Below are 14436 nucleotides of genomic sequence, written 5' to 3'. Positions count from 1 at the left end.
GTTATTTTTCAAGCAACAATTCACAACATTTTCAAACCTCTCAGTTGTGAGGGTTTACTTTGTCATATGTGAAAGTAAAGAAAATATCTGTGAATTCTGGACTGTTGTGTGGACAGAAGAGGCAAACTGAAGATGTTGCCTTGGACATGTATTTTCTTTTATATATCAAATGAGAAATCATTTGGTTAAACATGTGCAGAAGTGTTCAGGATTTTTTAGGAGAACTTAATATTACAATGGGAGGCCAGCGTGCTAACAACTTCACTCTCTTAACCCAAATCAGTTTCTTGTAGTTTTTTGCTGCTGTCACGTTTTTATTGACTATGGGCTAATTTTTTTTTTTTTTTTTTTTTACTGCAACATGAAGTCCAGCACCTCTGTGGAAACAGTACAACCTTCTGTGCAGTTACAATACCATAAACACACTGGAAAATGGTGACTCTTCATACAATGTATACTCTGTACTTTCATTTTTCATTTTTCCGATATTTGCCTGCTATTTCCTCTCCAGAAGCTCTGCCAGTTTTAGCCAAAACTGTCTCTGAATTTTTGTTGTGTGACTGGACCCCTCACCCCCAACACACACCCACCCACACACACACACACACACACACACACCGCCACCACCACTGCCACCACCACCACCACCACACACACACACACAGACAGAAAAAAAACTTGGCATGCCTTTTTCAAAAGTGCTTCTGGGTTTTGAAGTTGAGACAGTTCAAACGTATTCTTCAGAGACCCAGACGCCGCCTCGTCGCCTCTTTTTTATAAAAGACATTCAATAAAACTGCTAACAGGGCACCAATTATTACACCCTGTATTATTTGTATTGAGCACATAGCAGCAAAACAAGTTTTCACATATGTGACATCAACCCAATTAAGCAGAGATTTTTTGGCCGCATTCTCAGTTGTTGGATGGGGAAAGATGGAATGTATAATTTTAGTCTTGTATCCGGTTTCATTGGTGCATCCATGCTGTTTACACAGATTGTATTTATGCATTGAATGTGACAGAATAGGCACTGGCAAATAATGATCAATGCTATGCCTCAGAGATGACAGTGGAAACAGTCCCAAATTTAAGTTAATGAGAAATCAGGCGATGCTAACATCACTATCCATAACCAGTTTAATACTAACCACAGCACAGACTTGTTTCATTTTCCCTCCTTCCATATTCTTCCTATGGCAACATGGCCATGGTTCTTCCTTCTTTTTTCCTTTTCTGTCCATTTTTTCCTCTCTCCTCCACCTCCCTCCTCTTCTCCTTTTCCTCTCTTCCTCCCTATGTGTTTCTCCCAGCGGGGGTTTCTGTCCATCCAGAGCCAATATGCTCTGTCTGCTGGTTTGTTAAACAGCAATCTAAAGGCAGGCTCACGCCTCGCCACTGAGAAGCTAGCCACCGGAGTGCCAGCTCCAAACACACTCCGAAAGTCCACACAGATGTGCACACACACATAACCAAACAGCACACTCTGTAACAAAAAGCCTCCCCAGGTGGTGGTGGCCTTGTATGTGAGAGATGCTGGGGGATTTGCTTGTGTTGGCAAATATGTGAATTTGAGTTAGCAACTTGATTATTTGATATGTGAAACGCGAGCGCCTAATAATACACTAATTTAGTGAATTTGGATGCGCACACACACACTTCCACACACATGGCGGAGGAAGCATGCTTCTCTTTTGCAGAGCCGTGAGTGAGGGAAAGTGAACAAGTGAGCGAGATGGGAAAGGAGGGTCAGCCGGCAGTAATGGAGGTCAGTGCTCAGGGAGATGAGAGAGAAAGCAGAACACACACAAACACTCATGCACAGACACAGGACCTCGTAACGTTTGCCCGAGGAGTACAAAGCCAGAGCAAGAGTTTAGCCCGACATGGTTTACGACTCCCAGGTCTTTGGTGATCACAGTATGAGAATAAAAGCTTCTTCCTTCTGTTACCCACACACACACATACACATGTCCTCTGTCCTCCCTCCCTTTCTGTTCCTCCGTTGATCCCAAGGTGTGAGGCATCCCCAGTGGAGAGGTGGCTGGAACTGTAGGGGGCGGAGGGAGCAGGTGGTTTTATGAAGTAAAGATGTAGTGGCACCACTTTGGGCCAGGAGGCTCTGTTTAAATCAGGGCATTGATGGTGCCAAAAGCCTCTATGTGGCCTATGGCCCCACTCCTGTTTAGAATTAATCTACTCACACCCACACCACCGCCACTCTCCCTCTAAGCTCATTCTTTAGCATCTAAATTTAAAATGGCACCTCATCTATCTATGAGCTGCCCGAGGGCCAAGCCTGGATATACACCTCCTCGACCACTTGCTGTATGCAAAGAGAGAGAGAAAGAGCATGTCCTTGAGTGTGTGAGTGTTTTAGAGAGCTGCCAAGAGAGTATGTCCGCATTTGAAAGTGTGTGAATGAGAGGGAGACCCTGAGAGAGGTAATAAGAGATGAGAATGACTGAAGTGAGTGTTTTTAAGCAATGACACTAAGTGCAGCTTCTGCTCAGCCCTGATGCATATACACGCCAGCCACAAGTATCAGTCCTCGCCATCATAACACTTCATCACCACCACACATCCTTCTGCTTGCAGCTCTGCAATAACAATTACCCAACGTTGAGTCCCAACTGTTCAAACCTCTATGTCCATCTGCTGCAGGAAGACATGAGAGATGAGAAAGGAGGGAGAAAATGCATTTACACGCCAAATAACACAACAAACAAAAGCAGCTTATGAAATCAGACATGTAATAACTTTATGCGAGACAGCACCAGGAATTGTAAGCATGCACAGCTCACGTTTTGGTGTTTTAATTGTGTTGCTGCAACATTTAAGAACCTCTGTGTGTTATACATGCTAAAATATAGATGAAAAAGGCTGTGTTTGTAGAGCTTTGAAGAAAGGTTCTGCAGGATTTTCTCTCACTGTGAGAATACTCTGGACAGATGCTGCGCATGCAGATATAGTCACCATCCCACAAGTCTTAATTTATGCATCTAACTCCACCTCCAGTAGGAAATTGTTTGAATATAGTGCAGTATTTTCCGTGGATAATAGATGCATGGTCAAACGCATTGAATTCTACTTTTCAAAAAGAACATCTTGCTGCTCAGTAAACTGAATATTTATATCAGTTGACATATTTATGTCTCTCCTTGTCCCGGGTCTAGCCTAGCCCCGCCCCCTTCCGGCCATCCCTTCCCCTGCCGGTGCGTCGTGGTCTGTGAGGCTCTCTGCAGCTGCTGATCAGGCGCAGCTGTGAGAGCCTCACACCTGCAGTTCATTCACTCTGCTGCTATAAAGACTGGCTTCACATGGCAGGGGATGGGGGATCGAACTGCCTCAGTGGTGGACTGACCGAGACGTACGAGTTCTTCAAAGCCCTGCAGCCTCCGGAGCAGCATGTGTTCCTCCCCACCCGACATGCATACTTGTAAATGCCTGATTTTTAGCAGCTTGCAAGTTATGCTAAATTTACATTACTCTTGTGAACATATCTGCATATACAATAGACAGAGGTTTAAAAAAATTGTTAGAATGGTAATTTATTGGAGCAAAAGTGAAGTATGTCATGGGCCATAGTACCACTAATTAGAGCGACAGTGGTCATCCTCTTTAATAGGCACCATGGACAGTGTGCTGCTTGCACAATTTAGATCTGATAAATAGACAGGCTAGTGCTTCAGACTTGACACAGATCACATCAGTGGAAATCAGCCTCTATAGATGGAAAAATGAAAAACTCTTGCTTGCTCTTTGGCACAAAACTGCAAGCTAAATCTTTACTAAAGAACTTGTACAGAAGCCTGATGAATACTGGGAGCACATTCTTTGGTCAGATCAGATCAGGATTAATTTGTTCAGCTCAGATCTACTTCAGCATGTTTAGTAAACATGGCCGGGATCACTACAGTGAAAGCATTTTCCTGACAGTGAAGCACAGACATGAGAGTGTGATGGTATATGTGGTTTCATGAGCGAAAATGTTGTTAGGAGGATGAAATTATAGATGGCACCACGATTGCCTGTGGATTTACCAAAACACTGGCTGATAAGATGATGCCCAGACTGCAGAAGCTTTGGAGAAGAGGAATAGTCCAGCATGACAACCATCCAAGGCAAACTGCCACAACACAAGAGTTTCTCCATGCAAAGGAGGATTTATTATGCCATCAAAAATCAAGGTGGACACAGGAAATACTCAAAAACTTCAAGGTTTACATCTGAGTGATGAAAAGTGTTTTGTGAAATTTTGCTCTAAATGTGGCATCTCTATTTTCAATATAGTAAACGGATACATTAAGTTTTTTTGACATAAGCACAAACACCCTACTTTTCAACTTTGGAGTAATAAAATGACGTACAGTGATATCATTTTGAATTATTTGGCATTAAAGTCACACAGAAGTACTCACATCTGTTATTTACTGTAGATATTTGCCACATGAAGTTAGTAAGCCAAATTAAAAAAGTTATCACCGCCCTTACTTGCCTTGTCAAACTCTGATAGTGAAAAAGTGTGCTCATTTGAGTTATGTATTTGTTGAGCAGCATCTAGTTTAAAATTCTGTTAGGTATGGCGCCAATGGCATGCAGGGGCTAAAGATTCTTGGGAAAACTGGAAAAAAAAAGTAAAAATGAATAGATTGTCAATAAGCTGAACTGAGCTGACCCCCCTCCCCCGCATCTCTACCTCCACCCCTCTACCTCTAACCCCTCTACCTCTACCCCTCTACCTCTAACCCTCTACCTCCACCCCTCTACCTCTAACCCCTCTACCTCTACCTCTTCTGTCCCTCTCAACCCGCCCAGCCAGCAGGCAGATGGGTCCCCCCACATAAAGAGCCGGGTTCTGCTCGAGGTTTTTTTCACTGTTAAAAGGGTGTTTTCCTTGCCACTGTCACCTTTTGGCTTGCTCTGGGGGTTCAGGCATATGGGTTCTGTAAAGCATCTTGAGACAATTTGACCGTAATTGGCGCTATATAAATAAAATTGAATTGAATTGAACTGCTTTGTTTGAAATGATCAGAAGACAAACTGGGTACTAAAGGCTAGACCTTAATCCTCAACCCTGAAATGCAGCAGTCTTCTTAGTCCCCCTTTGTCCTCCTCTTCCCCCTCTCACCTAGGAGGCCCTGATCATGGCCAGCATGGAACACCCCCACCTAGTGCGTCTGCTGGGTGTTTGTCTGAGCCCCACCATCCAGCTGGTCACCCAGCTCATGCCCCACGGTTGCCTCCTTGACTACGTACATGAGCACAAGGACAACATTGGATCGCAGTTGCTGCTCAACTGGTGTGTCCAAATCGCCAAGGTAAGCTACTGTAATCAGATCATAATAGGATGTCGTCTGTGGTGCTGCAGCATTTGTGTGTTAATGTGTTGGCAGGTGTGAGGATGGTAATAGATTTTATGGATTTGTGTTCACGTGGCATGAATGCGCCTTTATTTCCCAGCCAGACTTTGACTGATGGTGACAGAGGGTTGCCAAGTCCAGTGTCAATCCAAACAAGCTAAATTTTTTGCAAGAATATGATAGGATTGCTCATTCCAGTCTCATATTCAATCAGCTTTCAAAACAGTTTTGAACTGCTATCACAAACAGAGCTGTATGACCTTTGGTTTTGATGCTTTTCTTGCTCAGGTTTTTGTTGCTGTTGTCCAGGATTTATAAGATTGTATAGACATCGGCATTATGCAAAGTCGAAGCAATCATGAAGAATCAGAACAGCAGCTGCATGTCAGAAAGCAAGCCATTTGGAGAACAAATGCAGAGCTTGTGGGCCTATTGGTGTTAAACTTTTAGTATAAATCTTTTCCAATTTGCCCCTATTGATCCTAATTATCCTGGCTTGACACATTGATCATTTTCATAGCCCTCCCCAGTGACATGACAGGTCACCGATGTTAAGCAACAGACAGATCTAGTTTGCCTTGAACTCTGTCCTTGAAGCACATTGCATTATTCTTTCAGGAAATGAGTGTCGGTGCAAGAAATACTCAAATTAAAGACCCATTCTTTGCTACCCAAACAAAATCTGCCCTCAGAATCGTTGAAGCAGCAGTAAGGCTTGAAATATTGTGTGTGCTTTTGCTTACCCAAAGAACATTTGTGTTTTGTTTGCAAATTAAGTTGATGCAGCCAGATTGCTTGATAGTGTAACTGCTGGGTAAGATTTAACTTCGTTGAGTTATGACTCTGGGATGGCAGTAGGGTGCTAGGCTGTTATTACATGCTGCGCAGGCAGACATCTGCTGTGACACAGAGGCATCACCCAGCAGCTCTGCAAGCAGTAGCAGTGAAAGAGGATCTGACAGAAGTTTGATTTACCACTGGCGCTGATCAGCCTGATAGGATTTTAGACAAAGCGACAACTCCTAATATATTTTACCAGAGCTGATTTTGTGTTGTCCATGCTTGCTAATGTATGTTCTTAAGATTTGTGGTTCTACCCACTGAGGTTTCAGTCAAGCAAAGAGCCAGTTTAACTATGCCTCCAAGGAATGTTTGTGTAATTAAAACAGCAGTCAGCTATTTTGCAAGTCAATCCAGATATTTCTTTGAGGATGGCAAAGCATCTGTGTTCCTTCACTGCAGGCCAGGAATCAAGACAAATTGAACATTTGTAACGTTTATAAGAATGACAACATATAAGGTTTGATCAAGAAATTTTGAGCCTGAACTTATTCAACAGGTACAGAACAGACTTCCGGACACTGTCTAACTTGCAATGAAAAATTTATTTGTGCCAGACCTTCAAATTTGCATGTTAATTCTCAGAAGACTTGTAAGTCTGGGCCCAGATTGTGAATGCAGATGAAGTTTAAGTATGTGTTTCCCAGTGTACCTACACTGTGTAAATATGTCCTGGCAAAATGAATGTTTCTCTTTATATTACGGTTGACTCTCATGTTCTATATAGTATGTAAATAATCTTTATTTCTTGCCTCTTTTTTTTTTCTCATTTAGTGTTTCATACATCCCAAGGACATGTGGAGTTTGTTCAGAGCTACTCCTTATTTAAGCTTCTCATTTTGCACCAAACTATTTGTCTGATGAAGGTCTAGCATTGAAACATTTCACAAATAAATTCATCATTGCAAGGTAGACAGTGTGTGGGAGTCAGTTTTGTACCTGTTGGATATGCTTGTCCCTCTCCAATGCACCTGCCTCATGTAACAGATTTGCCAGGAGTTCCCTTGACACTGAACTTATTACCATAAATTGTACTTGATTAGAATTTGGCTGCCATACCTTTTGAAGTAGTCTCCTTGCCCTTTGCTATCCTCTGCAGCAAGACACCGTTGTAACTGCTTGTGCCATGCTTGGAATGCTCTCTGGAAGTCCTGTTCTGTAAGCGCATCAAGCGCCATCTGCGACACACACTGTATGTCCTCCCCTGTGTCAAAACAGCAAGCCTTCAATCTGAATTTCATTCTGGCAAAAAGGAAGAAGTCATTGGGAGCCAGATCTGGTAAAACCATTGCGTTGGTGTGATTATAAAACTGCATTTTCAACATGCTGTGAGCACGTGTTCATACGCATGGTTGCACTGTTCAGGTTGTTTGTGCTAAATGTTGTCTCTCAGACACCTTAGGATGTTACAGTAGAACTCGACATTGAGAGTTAGAGCAACAAAGACATGGTGCACAGCACAACCTTGTACTGAGCAAAATGATGAGCATTCTCTTGGTTGTGTTGTGGACCTGAAGCGCATTCTTCGATCTTCAACTCTTTAACTGAACATTGCTGTTTCATTATTAAGTTGTAGCAAAAGACCCAACTCTTCATCACCAGCGTGAAGCTTAGGTCAGTTGAACTCAGAGTTTGATTCACTCTCTTCACAAGTTTGAGATCTGTGGTGAAATCGCAAATGTATACCTGCTAGTGGTCAGAAGACCCATTTGAAGGGGCTAGCACCTAAATGTAAATCAGGTACAGTTATTGCTTAAGTAGATGCTGTTTTTGAATTATTTAATTTCGGTCAGTCATAAGCATTGCCATTGTTGCATTAATTTACAGTAGGAAGAACCCAGATGACACTGCCTTATTAATATAAATAATCATAATCCATAAAGACTTTTTGAGGAAATCAAATAATCATCCGATACCGCAGAGCCCTCAGTGTGAATGCAACCGAGGGTCTGTCACCTACAATACGCTGAAAGTAAGTGAATCACCCTCCTTGTCAAATAAAGCGACTGGGGGGGAACAAACAAGTGATTCCAAAACATATCATCATACAGTTGTGGTGTTTACCTGCTCCCTGTTCCCTGATCAGATTAACAACTGAATTATTTTGTCTAGGCAGGAGAGCAGTGATCTGATTTGCATAGGTGAGGGAATGGCATGAGTGAGAGCCTTTCTTGCTCTTCCCCGATCCCTGCAAGTCATTCATCATTTTTTGGTCATGTGTAGTTCTTAGCTAAGTTGCTAAAGTGCAATTGCAACTGCTGTTAAACTGATGAAGTAAAGAAACAACATGAAAACTGCGCTTTTTGTCACCATTAAGATACCATGCTGCTTTTAAATGAAAAAAAATCTTGTTTTATTTATCTTCTTATCAATTCTATTGATGTTTTTTTGAGACAAAAGTGTTTAGCTACCAAAGGAAACCAAACTAAGACATGCAAGGCTATCATTTTAAATGCAGGTATTTAGCCATAGTCAAGTGTGATAACACACTAATGTTGCCCAGAGCTCTAAAGCAAACTAGCGTGCTACCATACAAAAACAGTAAACCCATCAATTGGTTGTTCATAAATGAATCACTGAGCATGAAAAGCCTTTCACAGACCATCTCATTCCCTCTTTCTAAAGGACTCTATCATTCAGACTCCTGCAATTGATTCGTGTTGGTCATCGTTAAAGGGAATGTATTCTCTTGTTTAATCTATGTGAGTCAGGGATGAGAGCTTTGGTCACATGGGGTTGGGGAGGTTAGTGTGATAGGGCTTAACCCTGCATTCCCCCATGATGGATGATTCCCAAGAGCATTAGGAGCAGGTTACTTAAACAGGTACTTATTGCCGTAATTGGATTCGATTTCACCTGTGGCGGCAGGAGGGGAAATGTCAGGTTCTTGGTGGTTCTGTAAATGAAGGAGAGAGACTTTTGTTCAAAACTGCCATCACACACAGCACTGACATTCAGTTCAAAAAACAGATTGAATTTGATTGATAGCAATATCTGCCATTCATTCTGCTGACTTCTTGATGATGAAGCTGCTTGGTATGATTGGAAATCATACACTGATAATTACTTTTCATTGAGTGAATTAGTAAATCGGTCTGGTCAGTTCTCTCAATTCCTTTTAGCACTGAAGAGACTTGCTCTTTCCTTCAGTGTTTCCATTATTACCAAATAATAAGTCAAAATTGTCTGAGTGCTAGCTAGACTATCACCACCTGGGGCTTACTGACAGGACATGGTTTGTAATTTTAAAGTGGCACATCACTTAGGATTACATTTGAAGTGTCAACATTTCAGTGTGTTATTTAAATGGCTTCATATGTTTTCAGAATAGTGTATCTGTTTTGAAGTTCAAGCATTTACACATAAGCCCAGATCAGCTATTACAGATGTACTGCATAGGAAGCATCTCTCATGCTTAGAGCAAATATTTGTTTCATCATAGCTATGAAATTTACTTAGATTGTTAGTTTATGTTTGTTCTCTGAAAGAAAATGTTACCAGGGAGAACAGTATTAAGTCTGAACCCAAGTGTACATATTGGCAAAAGTACGAACACCTCAAACTATTGCTTTTGGAGGTTTAATTTATGGCTCGGTGTGGTGTATAATGTTGACAATATAACTCCTGACCATCTTGTAGAACAGCTTGGGGAAATTGTCTAATTGGACCTAGTATTTCTATCCTGTGCTTTCAATAATTGTTAAAACGTTTCACACAAAACCACAAATGTGAACCTCATGGTGATGCCAGAGGAATCTATGGATCACCAATGTCAGTAGACTTCACGTTTTGGGGCCACACAGTAGTACATCAAAATGTTTTTTTGCAAAATGTTGTTTGTGTATTTAAGTGGCAGATTTCAATACAGTCTACTTATTGACTTTGAAATGCAGCACCCACTTTCATAGCCCCCTTCATCCTAATGAAGAATGTCTGAGTTTATAGTCCTTGGTTTGTCTATCTATTGATAATACTACTAGTATAGTAGTATAGTTTAGAAGTGGGACAATCATTATTTTGTCATCTCTGCTTGACCATCAGCTTGATCATTGAAAAACACCTGATTTTGTATTTTCTTATTTTTTATTCTACCAACGCTACTGCACTCATCCCTTTGCAACACCCCCTATTTTTTCTTCAGTGTACTTTTTGAATGTAAAATGTGTTTGTTTCACAACAAAGGCTGTTAAATTGTGAGATACATATATTTTTGGCTTGTTCTTTTATATTGGCCTGCATTCACATCATGTGACTTTCAAGCTTTGTGATTCATGCATTTCTTTCTTGCACATGGCCATAGTAAGATCTGGGTTGTTGCCCAAAAAAATTTGAATCTGAATCAGTTTTTCACAGCCACTGTAAAACTGCTTGGTTGATGTTCAGTACCAAAACAATTTGCTTAAGAAAAGATGAAGATTTGGGTTAAAATACACTCAAATGATATTTTCTATTTAGCAGGGATGACAATTCCTGCCACTAGAACAGAAACATAAATTATATACATTAGTGTCTTTAAAATGTTAATGCCTATCCGTCAAGTACTTGAAATGTTTCAAAGAATTGATTTGAGTAGTCATCCAGACAGAAACTGCAATTATTAGAACTAAATCACACTAAAAACTAAGATCAACTAAACCAAACTCAAAAATCCATAAAGACGACTGCACTGATTAGGAATCAGTTTGACTTTATATGAGCCCTCCTTCTTGATACAGTTACGTTTTCCCAGTTACAGCAGGGAGCCCATTTATCAGGATGGGTTTCTGAGCCACACAAACCTAACTTATGGAGTTAAAGCCTCACAGCATGAAAACCAGGTAACTTGGTTCTTCTCTGTTATATTAGCCTCTTGGATTCTTCTCACAGGTCCTTCATCACATAGCCCCAAGATATTTTTTAAGACTGAAAAAGATATGCCGTCCCTACAGTGTGGTCCATGGCTGTTTTTGTGTGTTTGTGTGTGTCTTTGCACCTGTGTGTGTTTGTGTGTCTCTGTGTGTACCTGAGCACATGCAGGTGTGTGTTTGGGCATGTGAACTGAATAAATAACTCACAGCACTCGTTACTGAATGATCTTTGCACTCTCAAGGTAATGCTGGGAAACCTCTCCTACAGGAGAAAGAGCATCTTTCAGAAGTTGCTCAAGAAGAATATTTTCCCTTTGGTCTTCAGTTAGCTTTGAAAAAGGTGTTGTTAGGATAGAGGACAAGCGAGACGGAGGGTGGAAAGAAGGTATGAATTGAAAAGAGAGTTCAAGAAAAGGTCCCCAAAGCAAACTGAAGGCCGTGTGATGTATGGCACAAGACCAAGGACTGACTATGTACTGCTGTGAACATACATGAAATGGACACGTTCCTCAAAAGCACCTCACACTGTGACGAGTATCTTTAGTCAAAGGAATACTTTGGCATTTTTGGAGGAATTACCTACTTCAGCTCCTTGCCAAAAGCCTGTTTGCTTTAGAGACAACTAAACTAACCTGCTGCTGGCTTCAGCATCGCATCGAAAAGACAGATGTGAGAGTGGCAACCATTTTCTCATCTGACCCTCATCACGAAAGCATACATAAGGATTCCAAAACTGGCAAACACTAACTCTGAAAAAAGCTAAAAAAGTTAGAATTGCTTATAAACAGAAATCAGAGAGTGCAAAAGTTGTAACAGTAAAATGGGATTGATTCTCTTGCGAGGTACCATAATATCAACAACCTTGAAACAACCTTGTCTCCACCAAATTCCGTTCTGATACAACTAAACTGCATTCTCAAATATGTTTTGACAGGAATGTAACTTTTTATTATTTTTTTCTTAAAATATCTGACCTGTTGTATGGTTGGAAAGACACACAGTTCGGAAAAGCTACAAAGTCCAATTTAGAAGGCAGGAACGCTGCATGATGGCATAAATCACCGACCGTGGTTACTGTTCATGATGAGACAATCAGTCTCAGAATTTCTGTAATTTAATTTAGATCTTCACTCGCTTTCTGGATGGGTTTAGAAAAATATCACGTTTTGTTAGACACATATGTTCAAAGCTCAGTTAAGGCTAGAAACCAAAATAATTTGGTTCGGTTCAGAAAAATGCCACAGTTTAGGTTAAAATATGACCCTGTCACTACATGTTTGAAACATCTCCACCATCTTTTGGGTTATCCAGAAGACAAGTCCAACCCCATCTAATATATGATTGATTGGCTGAAAAGAGGAAGCAGCAATGGCCTGTAAAATACATATCAATGAATGTAGGTTTACCATTTTGTCTGTTTGTATTTCTTATATATTATATTTTTTCTTATTTGTATTTTATTCATTTATTTATATATTTATTTTTGTATTTGTACCTATTTTAACATTTTGTATTTATAAAGCCTGGTGGACAGTCACTGCATTTCACTGCCGTACTGTATGTGCATGTGATGAATAAAAAAGAAAATCTAATCTAATCTAATCCAATGTTTCCCTCAAAATGCAATTGAGTAAGCAGTTTAGATGTATTAGAATTTAATTTTGTACAGACTGCATTGCATGATGCCTTGTTAATGGATCGTAAGTTACTCTGGGATTCCCGCCCATATTAATAATTGCATTCACAGTGTCCTATTTTGTAGTGCGACCTCCCCATTATCACTTAACATGACAAAGTGAATGAAATATTACCAGTGAATGAAATAATACCAGCAAAGATTCTGATATTGTCCCATTAAATCTGTGGAAATGCAAAGCACCAGTAGTATAAAGCAGCAAAATATTAGATTATTCAAGTACAACTACTTTAAAAATGTACCGCTGAGTTGCCCATGTTAGCTGCCAAGCCTGGCAGAGCGGAGTGCCGGTTTCACCATACTGTAAAGTCGTGGATATTTGCCAGTTCTTCCCCACTGCCCGCCACAACAACACAACCATCCGCTCCATGTGGGCCCTGACCCGGGCAGGTGACTGCTGTGCCACAAATTGATTGGCCGAGGCCTGTCGCCAGGCAGTGACTCTTCATCACTGAGTGTTTTGGGCATTGAGATAATGGCCTCCATTAATCTACAGCCACACTCAGGGCTATTCTCCTCCCACTGCCACACATACAAACACACAATGACTGACGCTTGCATAACCACACACACACACACACACACACATAATGCAGAACAGTCACAGAGGTCTCTTTAGATCTGTGTGAATAGCCTCTAATTTATTAGTCTCGCTCTTCCCTTCCTGTTCTGCCCTCCTTTCCTTTCTTCTCTTCTAATTTCCAAGGTTTTCGTCTGTGTCCTTTCCTTTATTTTCTTTTGCCATGTGTTGTCTTTTCTTTTTTCTCCATTTCTTTTCTATCCTTTATTGCCCCACTTGCTTTTTTCTTATTCTTTCCTTTTGATTTGTGTCCGTTTCCTTTCTTTGCTGTCATGTTCTTTTCCATTTTTCTCCCATTTTTCAAATTATTTTATGTCCTCTTTTTTGTTTCCTTTTTATGTCCTTTTCCTTACTGCCTTTATTTTTCCACTTGTCTTCTGTTACACCTGCATTTTCTTACTCTATTTTGCACTTCATTTCAATCCCCCTTTTTTCTTTTTATTTAATGCCCCTTCTTTTCCTTTTCCTCCTTGTCCTTTATTTTATGTGCTTCTCTGCCATTCTTCCCATTTCTTTGTATTTTTAGTTCCTTAAATGCCCTTTCATTCCCGTTCCTTTCCTTTCCTTTCCTTTCCTTTCCTTTCCTTTTTCCTCTTCACTTTCTTTCCTTATCTTATCTGATCTTCCCTTCACTTATTTATCAACACCGACTACTCCTTTCCTTTTATAAATCTGTTCTTTTCCCCATTTTTCTCTCTCCATGTGCTCGGGTTAACAGAGGTCAAACTTTTCCTTGCAGCTTTTTCCACATTTGCCTCTCCTCCATATTCTCAGATGACCCTATCTGTGTGTGTTTTCATGTGTGTAAATGTCTCTGTAGTAATTTCTCTGTGCTTAAAAATGACCTTCTTCTTGCCTTTTTTGTCTCTCCCCCTCTTGTCTCCATCTTTTCTTTATTGTTCACTAACTGAATCTCTTTTCCCCTCCTCGCTCATTCTTTCTCTCTCCCGCTCGCACATATGAAGAGCATTTTTTCATTAGGTTTTGGATTATTAATGGAATAATTAGGATTGGGATGTATTTTAATGAACAAATCAATCACTGAATTAAATACGGGATTGGAACTGAGTGTATGCGGGGCTACAGGAGTCTTTTAATTTGGCTCCCCTC

General features: G+C 40.6%; 1 protein-coding gene across 4 annotated transcripts in view; it reads left to right on the top strand.

Moving 5' to 3' along the window:
* Positions 1–14436, top strand: part of LOC111571821 (receptor tyrosine-protein kinase erbB-4-like) — a 329715-nt gene that overhangs the window by 282995 nt on the left and 32284 nt on the right. For 3 of the 4 annotated variants that reach the window (XM_055008643.1, XM_055008640.1, XM_055008642.1), the window contains one exon: positions 5136–5321. In XM_055008643.1, the coding sequence (XP_054864618.1) occupies positions 5136–5321 (186 nt within the window). The remainder of the gene's footprint in view (positions 1–5135; positions 5322–14436) is intronic. The other variant, XM_055008641.1, reaches the window with a different exon arrangement.

The sequence above is a fragment of the Amphiprion ocellaris genome, chromosome 24, assembly GCF_022539595.1.
Source record: "Amphiprion ocellaris isolate individual 3 ecotype Okinawa chromosome 24, ASM2253959v1, whole genome shotgun sequence".
In the NCBI taxonomy this organism is placed as follows: domain Eukaryota; kingdom Metazoa; phylum Chordata; class Actinopteri; family Pomacentridae; genus Amphiprion; species Amphiprion ocellaris.
The sequence above is the reverse complement of the archived record's forward strand: the minus strand, read 5'-3'. Positions and strand labels throughout refer to the sequence as shown.